This window comes from Podarcis vaucheri (assembly GCF_965113315.1).
Source record: "Podarcis vaucheri genome assembly, chromosome: 7".
NCBI lineage: Eukaryota > Metazoa > Chordata > Lepidosauria > Squamata > Lacertidae > Podarcis > Podarcis vaucheri.
This window is the reverse complement of record NC_138765.1, coordinates 81,790,844-81,806,726: the sequence shown is the minus strand read 5'-3', so window position 1 is coordinate 81,806,726 and position 15,883 is coordinate 81,790,844. Positions and strand designations below refer to the sequence as shown.

The window sequence follows — 15,883 nt, the reverse complement described above, 5'->3', positions numbered from 1 at the left end:
ATTTTTTTATAAAGAGGGCTTTGATTCCTGGCATCCAGTGGCACTTCACCAATAGAAGAACAACTTCATTGTTCTAAAGGATGTAGGCTCCAAATATCTAAAAAACTGTCTTCATCTCTACTAGCCTTCTCAGGTGTTAATAACAGTGTGGTGTGACAGGGGTTCTTGATAATTCCACCATCCTCAGTTGTAGCCTGAGATAGGGCTTTCTCTGTGGTGGCCCCTAAATTGTAGAACTCCTTCCCCACAGAGGTGCATCTAAGCATCTTAATTGTACAGCTTTTGTCATATGCTGAAGATGCATATCATAATCCAAGTATTTGATCGTTAAGACATTTTGTTTTGTGAGACCCACCTCTTTCACTGAATTTATATTGTCTTGTTGCATTTTGAACAGTTTTATAATTATAATAATTTGATTTCTATTTCTGATTGTATTTTTAATTGTTGTAACTCACTCTAGGGTGTTATGGTGAAGGATGCATTGGAAATCTGATAAATCAATAAAGCTGGCAGTCCAGAGGTGTGGGTTGCATAATGGCATAGCTTTTCATTAGCAGCTAAGATGGTCACAGCTACTTATGTGAATCTAATTCACATTGTTGACCTTCCAACATCCAGAGATAATGTTTATTACAGTATTTGAGTCATCTGGGATAGCACTGTGGGGACCCAGAGGACCACATGTCGTTTCCCACTCCATGGCTTACCTGATAGTGAGATAGTGAGGCTGTTCCACAAGATAGGAGCAAACTGAAATTAGCTGCCGGATCTGTATTTGATTATTTCTTTGAGCTTTGTGTCTGAAGCTTGTGCCCTTCCTTCTGCACCACAATTCTGTGTACCATTTGTCCTCTAGGAGGCACAAGAAGCCGAAGCCCTCCAAGAAGAGCTAAATGAGAAGATTGAGAGACTGAAAGCTGAACTTGTTGTCTTCAAGGGTCTGATGAGTGATGTAAGTACCCTGGCAGGCTGAGTTGCACCAGGTTTAAAGGGGGGGGGGAGTCATCTTCATAGCTTCATTAATGAAAAAGTTATGATTTCAGTAAGTGCTGCTTGCAGTTAGTATTATGGCTGCCTTGTATGATCTAATGCATCAGACCAATTCCCTTGTCCTCTCCCTGCTTCCTGTCTGGTCTGTGTAGATGCATTTAACTTGCTGCTTATCACACAACCCTGAGTGTTCCCCGATGGCTTCACACCAGCTAGCAGTGCTGGGTACTTCCCCCCCAACCCTCCAGTGCTGCAACCTCTGGAAAGAATTTTCTTTAAAGGGTTTAGGCTTTCCCATTAATTGCAGGTTTGAAGAAGCACCATGCAGGTGCCATCAGTTAGAAAAATGCTAAAAATACTCCTTTCAGTTTCATCTAACCAAAATGATTTCAGAAACTCCAGTTCAGATTTACTTTGCTGGGTCACTTAGTTTCAAGCCTGCCATTTGAGCATATTGAGTAAACTGTGTGCATATTTAGAACTGTGAATGCCATTTTAGGGAGTCGTTTCAGGGAGCAGCTTCGTGCTTTGGAAACTTGAATTGTCAAAAGTGTGGCCTGCCAATCAGAACTGGTAGAAAGCCTGACAAACCTTGTTTATGTGACAACTATTTAGCTGATGTAGGGAACTTGAGTGCTCAAAGATTCTAGTTCACATGAAGAAAAGCCACTCCTGATTTTCCACACACTTCGCTTTAAGGCCTTGCTCACATTTATCTCCTGGCTCAACAGCAGAGCTACCCCAGCCCTCCTCTTTTCTCTCTCTCTCTCCACCCCCCTCTGTAGTATTGTTTTCAGTGGGGAACTTCAAACATTGCTCTGGGACATATCAGATGCATGTTGCCCTGGCTCCTTATAAAAACCGTGGGCGGGTGGTGGGGTGGGTGGAGAGAGAGAGAACCTGTTGGTGCATATTGTGGTTCTGAAAGTCAGACTCCAAAGAAAATATCAATGGACACAAGTATTTGGACTCTCCTATTTATGAGGGAAATCCATTCTTTCAGCCAAGTGTGGATGTGTCATTGTGCTCCACAAAGTGGCTCTAGGGCAGCAGAACTGTAAAAAGGTTGGCAGGATCTCAATTGAGTTTACATACCTTGTAACTTTCATGATGTAAACATGCAGGGCATAATTCTTTTATCTTTGTAATTTATAGGTGGCGCAGTTATGGACTGTTAAAACTTAATAGTTTTAAATAAATACCCTTAGTGTGTGCAGAGAGCAGCAGCCCAATCAGAGCACAGTCTAACTAAGGGTGAGGGAATACAGAAAAATGTACATCTTGTGTAGATAGCAGAAGCTGCAGAATTTCATGGAGAGTAGTGCAAGGTTTTTTGGATAAGAAATGATTGCTTAAGAGACATTTTTATAGTGGAAGGGTATGAGGTATAAAACATTGTCCTTATCAGTATTGTATGTGGAATAAATATTTGGCTTTGGTCAGATTTGGATTTTTTATTTTTTTTAAGAAACTAGATGCTTTTCTCTAGAAAGACTTGTGTGTGTGGATTTTTACGGTTTAAGTAGTGCAAAAAGCACGGTTACAGAATATTTGGGATATGCTCCTCCATTTATAACCACTGAATTTCTTACATTTCTGTGCTGCTCTTCCTCCTAAAGGAGCTCAGAACTGCAAATAATGAGCAGCAAAACAATATATACACACAAACAAACCTAGGAAGTGAAAATCTGAACAAGGTTAGAAAATTCGGAAGGTCCCTTTTCTCCTAGAATTAAATATTTTAGGTTGTAGATTTTTTTAAACGCTCATTACTTTCTGGAGGTGTATATCATGTGACAGGTTTCATCTTGTAAGTTCTTGAAAGATGTTGGAATTCAATAATATCATTGCCTGTAAGAGAAACTATTTTTAGTGTGAAGTAGCTAGGTGAATTTTCTGACATGAAGTACTATCTACCTTTCTACATAAAACAGAACCTGCATCCCACTCATAATGTGGGGGACTTCTGGAATAGGTTTTTCCATGTACATTCCATAAAATAAATAGCATTGCAAATGTAAGGCTTTGGGTTGAGAGTTTGTTTAAACCGTAACCTTCCTTGAACATTTGCCTTTGTTAGAAATCAGTGTTCAACTTGCAGTGACTTGACTACCTACCCCAAATGCTCCTGTCCCTTGGATGTTTAGCATGCCTGGAAACCAGGCAGCATTTAATATGGAGGCTGGCGTGATCTGCGTTGATGGAGATACTGTAGGTCATCTCCTTCTTATCTTCTGAACTGTATTAATGGAAGATAATCCACTGCTGTCCTTCCTGCAGCCTATGACAGACCTGGACACAAAGATCCAAGAAAAAGCCATGAAGGTGGACATGGACATCTGCCGACGAATCGATATCACAGCCAAACTGTGTGATGTAGCGCAGCAGCGCAACTCTGAAGACGTTTCCAAGATATTCCAGGTGATTAGGCTCCGTCCTGTCCTGTGGAGAACATGGCTCTGCTAGAGAGAGATGGAGCTGTGTTTTGGATTTGGAGTTGCTGTTCAGGATTCCCACTATAAATCATGGGGCCAGCTGACAAGCCTCTGTAGAGAACATCCCAGTTTCATGTGCTCTGTTCCCATGTTGGGAATAATCTTAACTGAAGCAGGGAGTTTTGTTCTTGCATCAACAAAGGTCTGCACAGGTGTCACCAGGCCTTGGGTCTCACACAGCAACATTAAGACCTAAATCTCTTTAGAAGTCTTCAGATAAATCATAAGAGCAAGCCTGTGTCTCCTGGTCCTCTTGAGACACCACAAAAATGCATTACGATGTCCCACTTGGTTTTTATGTTCCTTATAAAATAAAAATCAGATTTTTTTTTCTGACCCTGGGAGAACTCTAGGAGAAAACAGTTAGCTGTCATGAAGGAGAACATTGCAAGTGTATAGGCAGCTGTGAAAACCTCCATCCACAAGTAGGTTTTGGTGCAGTCCAGGGAGTAGGAGACAGGCCATCACCACAGGGCACCCTGCCCCTCCTCTTAGTATTTATGCCCCTGATTATTCTGCTATCCATTATTAAATCCCAAGAAGCACACTGTCCCATACAACCTTAAACCAATAAAACAAAATTCATAAAAACCATCCCTGAGTCGTACTAAGGAATCAGTTCACTCATATATGCTTACCAATTATAACTCTGTTTGTTAGCTGTGATCCACTTTTGTTTATGGTGGATGGATATTTGAAATGAAATTTCTTTGTGTTTCCAAACTCCTTCCTCCAATTTCATTCTGCTTTCCTGTCAAAACTGGTGCCTGACTAGCTCTGCTTCTAGGTGGAAAATGGTGCAGGACTCGGGGTTCTTCTTCCTGGCTGTATGGCACAGCTGAGCCCCCCCCCCCCTTTGTCACTGTTAGCTGAGGCCAGGCAAGGGACCGCCAAGGGGTGCCTGTTGCTCTCCAGCTTGTCACCTTGAGCATCCCCAACCGCTTGTGCGTCATCCTCCTAGCCTTCGCATGGCCGACTGTAGCCCAAATGGCTGTGCCACTGAGGCATGGCCCATTGAAGCGCTAGCAGCTTGCTTTTTTGCCGCGTGCTGTCTCAATTTGCTTCCCTGTGCTGTGTGTTCTGCCACCTGTAACACTTGTGATTTAAGGAATCTGTGTCAGCTGTCACTTGCTCACTCAAACCATTGGAAGTGGGATGGGGGTGGCTGATGGCTCACAATCTTTCCCCCCACCTCATACCTCTCCTTTATCTCTGCCCCTTCTTGGCGCAGCAGCTCACCTGAACCTTCTAGTCACTGCCCTTCTCTCCAATTCAGGTGGCTTCCAAGAAGAAAGAGCGGAAACTCGTGTCGGATGATGACCTCTCTGAGCAGGATCCAGACAATGCCCGATTTTCGGATGATGAAGTCAGTTGTTCTCTGAACATAACAGATGAAATGAAGAGGATGTTTAATCAGCTGTGAGTATTTCAGAGGCTGGGGAATGTCTTGGCATCCTTTTGGCTGTGGCCCTTGGAAGGGGGGAGATGACACCAAAATATGGCTTCGAGGTAGTTTCTGTTCTTCACTGAGGCAAGTAGGATTTTGTAGCATTTAATCATGCAAATCAGAGAACTCGCATAGATCTGCTTGTTTTGCATAATTCTGCTTCTGCTGGAAGAACATAAGAGTAACCTTGCTAGAGCAGACCAAGTGCCCATCTATTCCAGCATCCTGCTTCTCTTGTTGGCTAGCCAGGTGCCTCTGGGAAAATCCACAAGCAATACTCAAAGCCAGGAATCCTTGGCCAATTTGTCCCCCAGGAACTGGTAACTAGAGGGCCACTGCTTCCAGAACCTGGAGGTTCCAGATAGCTGCCCTAGCTAATAACTATTGCTAGACCTATCCTCCATGAATATGTCTATTTAAAGCACAGATGGGAAACCATGTGCTTTCCAGATGTTGGACTCCAGCTCTCATCAGCCCCAGTCATAGAAAGATGGAGTGGTAGTTCAACCACATCTGGAGGGCATCAGGTTCCCTAGCTCTGTTCTAAATACAGCTAAGATGGAGTCTTCATATCACAGGGATACCACAGGGCACTCAAGCCTGTCCGCTGGAAATATTAGCTTTTCACTCCCTGCCACCTCTTGAGATCTCGGTGGTAATTGCCTACACACTTCCAGTTGTATGCTTTGCAGTCATCATGGCCAGAAACAACTTGGTTTTCAAAAAGAAAATGAAAAGGGTGGGGATCTATATGCAGAATTTCAGATACCTGAAAATACAGGTATCTGAAATTCTGCATGTAGATCCCCTGAGCAAGACTTGCTGACAAGAGGGCCAGCAGCCTTTTGCTGTAAGTGCAACCCTAACGCAGGGGCATCACAACACACACTTTGGGACAGCCTACATTGCACTGCATGCCCTGCTGTCTAAGCAACCCTTCTTATCCAGTGGGAGGGAAGCTTGCTGAAAATGAGTTAGGCAGGATTGGCTAGCTTATACATACCGTTACTGGAATCCATCATGACTTCACCCAGCAGTCCTCTTCTTAAATGCCAATAAAAGATAAGAGTCTTCGTCACTCAGAAATTATGTCCCCAAGTGAAACTCTTGCTTAGTAATCATAATGCTGGTCTTTATGACTGTTTTTATAGAGCCAATGCTTTTAAACACTTTGCCTCTTTCAATAAGCAGAATTTCCAGGCCATTGTGCATATGCACTCTCCCTCAGAAGGATCTGCAGTTAGCAGCTCTCATTCATGCCATGCGCCTTACGTAGGAGCCCCACCCCTGTGGCATGTTTTCGGGACATGGGATTTGTTCCAGCTCTTATTTTGAATGGCATGTGCCAACATCACCTTTTGCTGCGTACCTTTACTCTTAAAATGCTACATGCTTAGACTACGGCAGTGATGGAGTACAACCCCAGTGTCTGCAAGCCCACCCAGGAATCCTGCAGTTTATTTTGAATGTGGCTTACTGTGGGCTGATTCTTTGGGACACTCTGCAAGTAATGTTTTGGGTTTAAACACTGTGGACAGGGTTGACAGTTCTGACTATACAATTAATAGGCCAGTCCATTGCATTGTTGGAAGTGAAAAGAAATCCCTTCTAAAACCCCTAAGGAACAACAACTGCGTTAGTGCTGTGTCTTTTCGTAAGAGGGTTCAAATTATTCAGATTATACAAATAGCCATGGTTGCAAAATAAATGCAGCTGAAGGAAAGCAGTAGTTTTAAACTGGGAGGCTTGGCCGATTTTAGAAGCTGGCATGTGCTCCCACGCTGCCTCTTCCAGTCCACTGCCAAGTTTTGAATTCATTCGTCATAAGATGAAGTGTTGACCTCGACTTCCTGCTTTATATATGCTCTGCTCGGAAGGAAATGAACTCAGGAGACAAAAATGTCTGCCATTGTGGAGCTCAGCAGAGTAGCCGCAAGATTCTTGGAGGATGGGATCAAGCAGTCCCCTCTCAGGCAATTCTTTAAAAGAAGCTAGTGTAAAATCTTTTCAAAGTTTCATCCTGGTAGTTTTTAGCTGAAAATTCAGGCATCACTGCCTTGTGACCTTGACTAGATGTAACTTCTCAAGCCTGATTGTGTTCCTTCAGCTAGCCCAAATTGGTCCCATAAAAGGCATCAGTTTTGATGTGATGTGTTCCCTGGAACTGCCTTAGTAATGTTTGCTTACTTAATGATCAGAGCTGTTGCATTACTTCATTTGTACGGCATTTAACTGCTTACAGGTCTGTAGTCTAAAGGTCCTTGCAAAGCACCTGCTTTACCTGCAGAAGTCACTACATTCACTTCTTGGCATCCCCAGGTAGAACTGGGAAAAGAGTCTTGCTTGGTATGGTGTAGAACTCCTGCCACCCATCTATTCAGACAATACTGATCTAAGTGGATCAACAGTCAGACTGTGTATAAAACCGCTTCCAATTTAGACATCAGAGCTAAATGAGCTTCTGGGACTCCTCATTCGCTGTGCACCTCCCACATGCAGCTCTGTCCCCTGGAGATTTCAAAATTGGGTCAGAGAATCTGGGGAGGGGGCAGGATTAGTGATGAAACCATCAGGGGCCCCCAGTTTCTAGTAATGCTTGTACATCAGGGGTTGGCAAGCTAAGGTTTGCGGGCCGGATCAGGCCCAATTGCCTTCAGGATCCGGCCCGCAGACTGTCCGTGGATCGGTGTGGGGATTCCGTTTGTTCTGGCTGCGCTATTCCCCCCCCCCTACGCCATTCCATTTTCCCACACACACACACACACTGCGGCGCCGCCTCCTCCCTCCCTCCCTCCCTCCTCCTGGCTTCTTCTCGCCCTGCCTAGAGGAGGAAGGGGGCTGGGCTGAGCTGGCTGAGCACCATTTTAAGCAGCCCCTCTCTGGCGCCAGCCCTTTTGCGCCACTCATCTTCCCTCCGCTACCGCCGCCCTGGTGCTCCTGTGGGCCAGAGAGCGGAGCAGACGAGCTCACTCTGCCTACCCATGAGAAGCAGCAGCGGCCAGGGAAGGTAAGCGCAGCGGCTGTGGGTGGAGGTGGAGGTGGGGGGTGAGGAGGAGGACTACTTGCCCCCCCAGTGCCACTTCTCCAGTCCTCCACAAGGTCTGAGGGACAGTGGACCGGCCTGCGGCTAAAAAATTTTGCCGACCCCTGTTGTACGGCATATGAAACTAAAGCAGCACAGAGCAATGATCATAGGTGGTTAGTGAAACTGCCCATCCTTTCACTGCTTTAAAGCATGACTTTTTAATTACATGTGTACGTCTTGGGCATTTTGTATCTTTTGTTGGTGATGGGCAGAAATCTTTTTAATTCGGACACTAGAACCTTTGTGTAAAGCTCTGGACTGTTGTTTTGATGTGCAGCACCACCTGGAGGGAAACAGCTGAATTGTCACACTAAGATTAGCTTGGAATTTCAAGTCTGTCTATCCTGCAGCAGAATAAAAGGCAGATGTGGAGCCTCTTTTCAGCAGAGGGCGAGATAGCCACATCAAAATCCTATGCCTTTATGTGTGTGTTCTAGCGCTAATACCGTCTCCTAAGCTTGTTTTGAAGAAGGATTACAAGGATTTTTAATGAAAATATATGTATATATATTTCCCTGTCAGGCGTGAAACCTTCGATTTTGATGATGACTGTGACAGTTTGACGTGGGAGGAGAATGAGGATACTTTGCTCCTCTGGGAAGACTTCACCAACTGTAACCCATCAATCGAGCTCCAGGGAGAGGTGAGTTTTGGATCTGGGCTCTTTGTGGGATGGCTCTCTAGCTTCTTCAGAAGTAAAGTTGTGACTGATTTCTGGAAGGGTTTTAAAAAGTAATGATTTTTTATTATCAACAACATAAATCCAAATTTTCAAAAGCCTCCATTGTGTTAGAATTTGGCACATCTTCTCTGCTGGAGAATAAAAATGGCTACTTTTGCAAAGATTGGTTTACTTGCTGCTGTATAATTGACAGGCGATTGTTTTTGATCTGCACCTGAAGTTGTGTTGTTGAGGCTCCTTTGGTTGTGCAGGAAAAAACCAACATGGAGTTTAAAGCTTTGTCATGGTGTTGGCTACATTTTTATATTTTCTCCACCCGCCTTCAGCTCCCCACCATCTCAACACACATGTATTTCTTATGATACAACTTAATTGTTCCTTATGGTGTATTTTGTCTAATATTAGCATACATATGTTTTTTATACATTAAAATTTTTGTATCCCACCTTTTTATTAAAGTATCTTAGTGGCACACAATTTTAAAGCAATCTATTTTTTAAATTGTTGGCAATATAAAACTGCTGCAGAAGAGAAGAAAATTAAAATGCCAAAGGGGGGGGGACTATTCCAAGCCCAGGGGTTTCAGTGTAGTTTCTCTCTAAAAGACAGGCAGTGAGATGGTTGGAGTGTTTCATGGTCTTTAGCACTGCAGTAAAAAAAACCCCAAAACATTAGACATATGTAATACTCTGATTAGATGCATTGAAATCAGTATACTTAAGTTAGTTTTGAATCCTCCTCCATTGATTTTGGTCGGCCTGCTCTGAGTATGACAATCAGAATTCTCTTACTGTTTTTATATGACTATTATGGGTTATAGCCAACATTATTTTTTATTACTCATATTTTTTTTCCTGCATTTATATCCCACCTTTTTCTCCAAGGAGGTCAAAGGGACATACATGATTCTCCCCCCTTCTCATTTAATCCCCACAGCAACACTGTGAGATAGCTTAGGCTGAGAGGCGCAGTGACTAGACCAAGGTGAGACCCAGCGAGATTCATGAGCAAGTGGGAATATGAGCCCTAGTCTCCCAGGTCCCAGTCCAGAGCTTTCCAAACTTTTCATGTTGGTGACACACTTTTTAGACATGCATTATTTCATGACACAGTATACAGCTTTACTAGCAAACCAGGGGTTAAGCTAACCCTTTTCCAGCCCCGGCAGGAGCGTGGGGAGCATTCGCTAACACTCCTACACATTGCAGAAGACACACTAATGTGTCACAACACACAGTTTGGAAAGCTCTGTCTTAGTCTAACACTCTACTGCACCACACAGGCCTATTATATTGTATTTTTATGTTGTGAACCTGCCCTGAGGTCTGTGTACAAGGGGCAGTATACAAATTTAATTAATTAATTAATAATACTCATTACATTGGGCCTACTCAGAGTAGACCCTTGGAAGTTAATGGAACCTAGGTTTGTCATGGCTACCAAGTTAAATGGGTCTAGCATGGGCTACAACTCCAGAAACTAGTGTGGTTTTCTGCTGGGGATTCTTAAGTTTTGTGCTGTGTTTCTGGAATCACATGGCAGTTCTTTTTCATGTGGAGCCTCCTGTTGCCGCATGATCCGATGGCTTGAACCTTCCATCACATGGTCTTCTGCAGGCAGTGGCTGTTTATAAATGATGTTTGTGACTGGTTGCCAGGCACTCAAGGTCTCGTTAAATGATAGTGGTGGTGTTTGTAAAAAAGAAAATGGGGAGGAGGGGAAGCAACTCTTATCTCCCTTCAACTATAGTAACATGGGGCTATGAGATCATATAGGACTCAAGAGCACTGGTTGTGAATTTGAGAATCTTTATTTTTACTATGTTAAATTATCCTTTTATCAACAACTTACAAGTGGTTGACAACTTCTGGAACATAGCATAAATTTCTTAAACTGATAGGCACTTGGTGATTCTGTAGAAATTGATTTTGATTTGTCCCATATTGGAGAAATAAAGCTGAAGTCACTTAAACATTGGAGCAAAGTGAGAAGGGACTTCACAGGAAGCTGGCTAAGCTTTGGTATTAAAAATGTAGGCTTGTTGTATATCCGATAATATTTTAACAATTTTTTTTAAGCCAACAACAGAGAGATTGAAACACAGGAAACACAGCAGCACAGGAAGTTAGTCACAAAGGAAGCAGGCTAGGCACAGTTAACAAAGTCTTACTAGTTTTTAATGAATGGGACTTTGATTTAGCTGACATATATCAGAAACACTGAGCTAAAATGAGAGGGCGGGAATGATGGAGTGGCCTAGACATCTTTCTCCAAGGGCATCAAGTCAACTGGTTTGCAAATTCTCTTTTTAGGATGCCTGGTTCAGAAGAGCCTTGAGCTGCTTATTACATTGGTGCTTGCTGAACTGTTTGGGTAGAGCAACAGAATCCTGTCCCTGTTGCCCAATAAAGTCTGTAGGGAAAAGTTTCTGTGTCTAATGGGTGTGTAATAATAATAATAATAATAATAATAATAATAATAATAATAATAATAATTAATTATTATTATTTATACCCCGCCCATCTGGCTGGGCTTCCCCAGCCACTCTGGGCGGCTTCCAAAAAAATATTAAAATACTGTAATACATCAAACATTAAAAGCTTCCCTAAGCAGGGCTGCCTTCAGATGTCTTCTAAAAGTCTGGTAGTAGTTGTTCTCTTTGACATCTGGTGGGAGGGCGTTCCACAGGGCGGGTGCCAATACCGAGAAGGCCCTCTGTCTGGTTCCCTGTAACTTAGCTTCTCGCAGTGAGGGAACCGCCAGAAGGCCCTTGGCACTGGACCTCAGTGTCCGGGTAGAACGATGGGGGTGGAGACGCTCCTTCAGATATACTGGACCGAGGCCGTTTAGGGCTTTAAAGATCAGCACCAACACTTTGAATTGTGCTTGGAAACGTATTCGGAGACGTACTGCTCGGAAACCTTTCTGATGTCCCTTTCTGATGATGCATTTGAGCCTTGAGTGCCTTGACACTGGGAGAGCTCTGACCTTTCATGGTCAAATTCTCAGTGTACCTCCATTCCTCCCTTTCTCAGTAACATGATAGAGGGTGGTGATGGTGGGAGGTAGGAAGCTTTGTCTCCTTGGCTAGAAAGCCACTGCAGCAGCCACATCTCCTCAACAATCCACTTTATACTGACTGCCAGGAGCTCATGTTAAGTTGTTCCTTTCCATTTTGTGAACTGTGGTGGTGTGCACTGCAAAACGGTGAGAGATTACACCAAAGTGCTACAGTTGCAAAATGTGGCATACGTTTGTGAAGGCGCCTTTCTAGTGAGCTGCAACTGCCAGGGCGATAAAGCAGTTTTAGTGATGGGCTGGAATTAAGTGACAGATTATTTGCATATAACCATGTGCCTCTGCGTTAGAAGTATAGCTATCAGTGGAGTATTACAGAGTTCAGGCCTAGCATGCTGCAGCTCTAAAGGTTTTAAGAGGCTTAAATCCCTTCTAACTGAAAATTACACAACGAAAGGGTAGATTTGCCTTGTAGATCGAGATCGGGAATAAAAGGCTAATTGACTCAGGGAGCTGAGCACAGAGTGCTGCAACTCCCTCTCTCCAGGCCTCTAGCTCCCCAGACGGAGCCAGAACTGAACCATTTTTCTGCACTGCAGGCTTCTGTCTGTAAAGCTCTGCTAGGCTGAATTCTGTCAAGTGGACATTATCTTAGAACAGATGATCTTGAATGTTACCATAATACACTAAATGCATGGAGAAGGTCCTAGGTTCAATCTGGAGCATCTCCAGGTAGGGCCTGGGAGAGATCCTGGCCTGAAATCTTGGAGAGCCACTGCAAGTCATTGTAGACAATACTGAGCTGGATAGGATCTACAGTATTGCCTGGCTCTTTGGCTGGTTCTGGGTGACAGAATTCCTTGCTCACCTTTTCCTGATTTTCTTTATTTTATAGCAAGAGGAGAACTTGGGCAACCTGATCCATGAAACAGAATCTTTCTTCAAAACGAGGGACAAGGAATACCAAGAAACGATAGGACAGATTGAGGTAAGGAACGAGGAGCCTAAGAATTGTTTGTCTGTGTGGCCTGGTTGTGTTTAATGAAGGGCAGCAAATGATTAAATCTGATGAGCAGCCACAGGCTGGTCATGGATCAAAATGGTCAGGCTTTTGCCTTATTGCTGAGGGGTAACTTTCGAGGCAGTTACCTTCTCCATCTCTTTTTGCTAATGAGGGCTGTGTGTGGTTGAATTGGACATGAGAAGAGAAACAAGGTGGGCAAAGTTTTCTGGGGTGGGCAGAATGACAGAAGGTAATAGGAAATAAAGGTTCTAGTTACAGTTAGGTAGCCGTGTTGGTCTGCCGTAGTCAAAACAAAATAAAAAAATTCCTTCCAGTAGCACCTTAGAGACCAACTAAATTAGTTATTGTTATGAGCTTTCGTGTGCAAACTTCAGATAGGCAAATCAGGGAAGAGTTCGGTGCAACTTGAGAGGGCTTGTGTATGTTATTGGTGAAGGGATACTTCTTTGCCTTGAATCTTTTAGAATTTATGTATATCATAAGCTCAGACCTTTGTCAAGAAAAATGAGGAGGTAGCTTATAAATATAAATAGCGATGCTCACTTCTGTTAGCAGCCTTTAGGCCAGCAGGTGGTAATAGACATTCCATCAAAATGTGCAGGAGGGCAGGGAGGGCACAAGGTGGTTCTCATGCTTTGCTTGACTTGGCCCTCTCCTTCTGTGCAGCTTGAGCTTGCCACGGCCAAGAGTGACATGAATCGCCACCTCCACGAGTACATGGAAATGTGCAGCATGAAACGGGGCCTGGATGTGCAAATGGAGACTTGCCGGCGGCTCATTAAAGGCTCTGCTGAAAGGTAACACAGAATCCACACCTGAGAACTTTTATTTGCCCAAGTGGGATGGTGATGGAGAGCTTTCATTCAGAGGGACTCAATAATCTGAAGACTAACTGTTCTGAGATGTCTGGTTTCGCTGAAAGTACCAAACACAGTAGGCCCCAAGATGTAACTGTTTACCTTGAAAATCCAGTTTAACAGCAATACTGTTTAAGAGCGGCAAATACTTTATGGCACCGAGTGGTCCAGAGCACTATGGTGCTGTCTTCTCCGATTTGTCATCTCACTTTTTGCAATGTCTGCGAAGGGTTTTACATGTCGCTATAAAACTGTTGATGCCTGAAATGCAGCAAACATATTGCCCTTTGAATTCTGGGGAGCCAGTACTTCCCTACTTTACATCCATGCAACTTAAAAATGCTTTTGCCACTGTTTAACATGGAAAGACGTCTTATTTAAGAGGATGGACCTAACCACACTCTTCCTCTCTCTCCCATTTTCTTTGTCAGCAGAAATTCCCCGTCTCCCAGTTCGGTAGCCAGCAGCGACTCAGGAAACACGGATGAAATTCAGGATGAGTTTGACAGAGAAGCAGACGTTGAGCCCATGGTCAGCTGATAAATAACCAGAACGTTCTGGCGCAAGGAGAGAAGAAAAAGAAAACCCAGAAAAAGAAGAGATTTCACAAATGCAGAGAGATCAGAGACCTCAAAGCCCCTAGCCTTGGGGGTGCCAAGGACTTGATCTAGTATTTTTTCCCACCCCATCCAAGGATTTGGTGCTGTAAAAAAACATTTATACTGTTCTACAAATGACAGATGTGGAGTTCTGTAAGAAAAAGTATGTGTATATGGTATTTTAATTGTGCCTTTGCCCCAAGCTGAGCCACTTTGAGCTCCACTGGAATATCATAGTGCTTTTTATATAAAAATGATGATTCTAAATAAGCTTCTGGTAGCAGAAGAATGAATTGCTATGGAAGTTTAGCACTGGACTAAAGTGCTGGGCAAATTGGCAGAGCAGGCCCCGTGGCAACTAAGTAGCAAATATCATACCATTGAGCAGCAATATCATACCATTGAGCAGCAAATATCATACCATTGAGCAGCAGTCCTCCCCTCCCAATCTTAGCCCTTTAATGACACCTGCTCTTGGCTCATGCAGTTAGAAGGGATGTGAATTGTGGCTTGAGAGAATCCTTTCAGAGACCTGCACAACACCTTTTCTGCTGAGGTCCAGAACTCTATTAGAAGCTTGGTGGCAAGGCAAGAATAGCAAAAGTCTGATGGGGTGGGAATAACACTGTTTTTTAATTACTATGCAAAAACAAGCAAGCAAAGCGTTCGCCTTATTTGTATGGAATGTTAGGTCACTGCTGGGCTTCTCTGTCTCCTGTTGGGAAGGAAGCTGAGCATTCACTTTGCACACCTTTACTTGTTTGTGGAGCTTGTTTTGGCCAAGGGAGCTTCCTACTGCTGCATCTGCTCCCAGTGATCCTTTGGTTCCAAACTTTTCTCCCTTCCCTTCCTCTTTTCTTCACCCTCCCCCTTCATTTGTACTTTAGCCATCAAATGATTTCCTCTCAAAAAGTTACTGTTGAGGAAGGACTGCATTTTTGTGCTGCTCTCGGAAGCTTGGAGCGTGATAGCTTTCCACACCATCCTCAGAATCAGTGTTAACTAAATTATAGGGTGAGCGGCATTACCTTTCCCAAGACCCCTCAGCAAAGAACACAGCTTTAGATGTCTTGAAGCATGTTAGGTCCTGCACCTGTACAGTGGTACCTCGGGTTAAGTACTTAATTCGTTCCGGAGTTCCGTTCTTAACCTGAAACTGTTCTTAACCGGAAGCACCACTTTAGCTAATGGGGCCTCCTGCTGCCACCGCAGCACGATTTCTGTTCTCATCCTGAAGCAAAGTTCTTAACCCGAGGTACTATTTCTGGGTTAGAGGAGTCTGTAACCTGAAGCATATGTAACCTGAGGTACCACTGTATTTCAGGTACACTGAAAATAAGTATTACAAGATGTGGATTTTTTTTTAAAAAAGCAAGAGTACAGTATTGTATTGTCTGGCACTAAGGTATAACTGTCACGTGCTTTGCTTTTCTGAAAAGCAAGTGAGACTAGCTCCCTCACTCCATCCTTTGGTGGCTTAAACACAAACATCTGATGTTTATTTGCCAGATAGTCAGCTGGTGTTGGTGCCATGAACCAGCATCTTCTTGGTCCAGATCACTTGCTGTTATCCAGAACAAAAGAGTAGCTCTTTGCCAACATGTTATCATTTTATGCTGCCCAGATTTGGAGGTACAATCACACTTCTGGCAAAGCTGCTATGTGTGGGTGGGTGTCAGATAT

General features: G+C 43.7%; 1 protein-coding gene across 2 annotated transcripts in view; it reads left to right on the top strand.

Moving 5' to 3' along the window:
• Positions 1 to 14,471, top strand: part of IFFO2 (intermediate filament family orphan 2) — a 39,728-nt gene extending 25,257 nt beyond the window's left edge. The window contains exons 3-9 of one of the 2 annotated variants that reach the window (XM_082230161.1): positions 860 to 955; positions 3,274 to 3,414; positions 4,765 to 4,907; positions 8,543 to 8,663; positions 12,616 to 12,708; positions 13,411 to 13,541; positions 14,036 to 14,471. In XM_082230161.1, the coding sequence (XP_082086287.1) occupies positions 860 to 955; positions 3,274 to 3,414; positions 4,765 to 4,907; positions 8,543 to 8,663; positions 12,616 to 12,708; positions 13,411 to 13,541; positions 14,036 to 14,141 (831 nt within the window). In that variant the 3' untranslated portion in view covers positions 14,142 to 14,471. Of the gene's footprint in view, positions 1 to 859; positions 956 to 3,273; positions 3,415 to 4,764; positions 4,908 to 8,542; positions 8,664 to 12,615; positions 12,709 to 13,410; positions 13,542 to 14,032 lie in introns of both variants that reach the window. The other variant, XM_082230160.1, reaches the window with a different exon arrangement.
• The last annotated feature ends 1,412 nt before the right edge of the window (positions 14,472 to 15,883 follow it).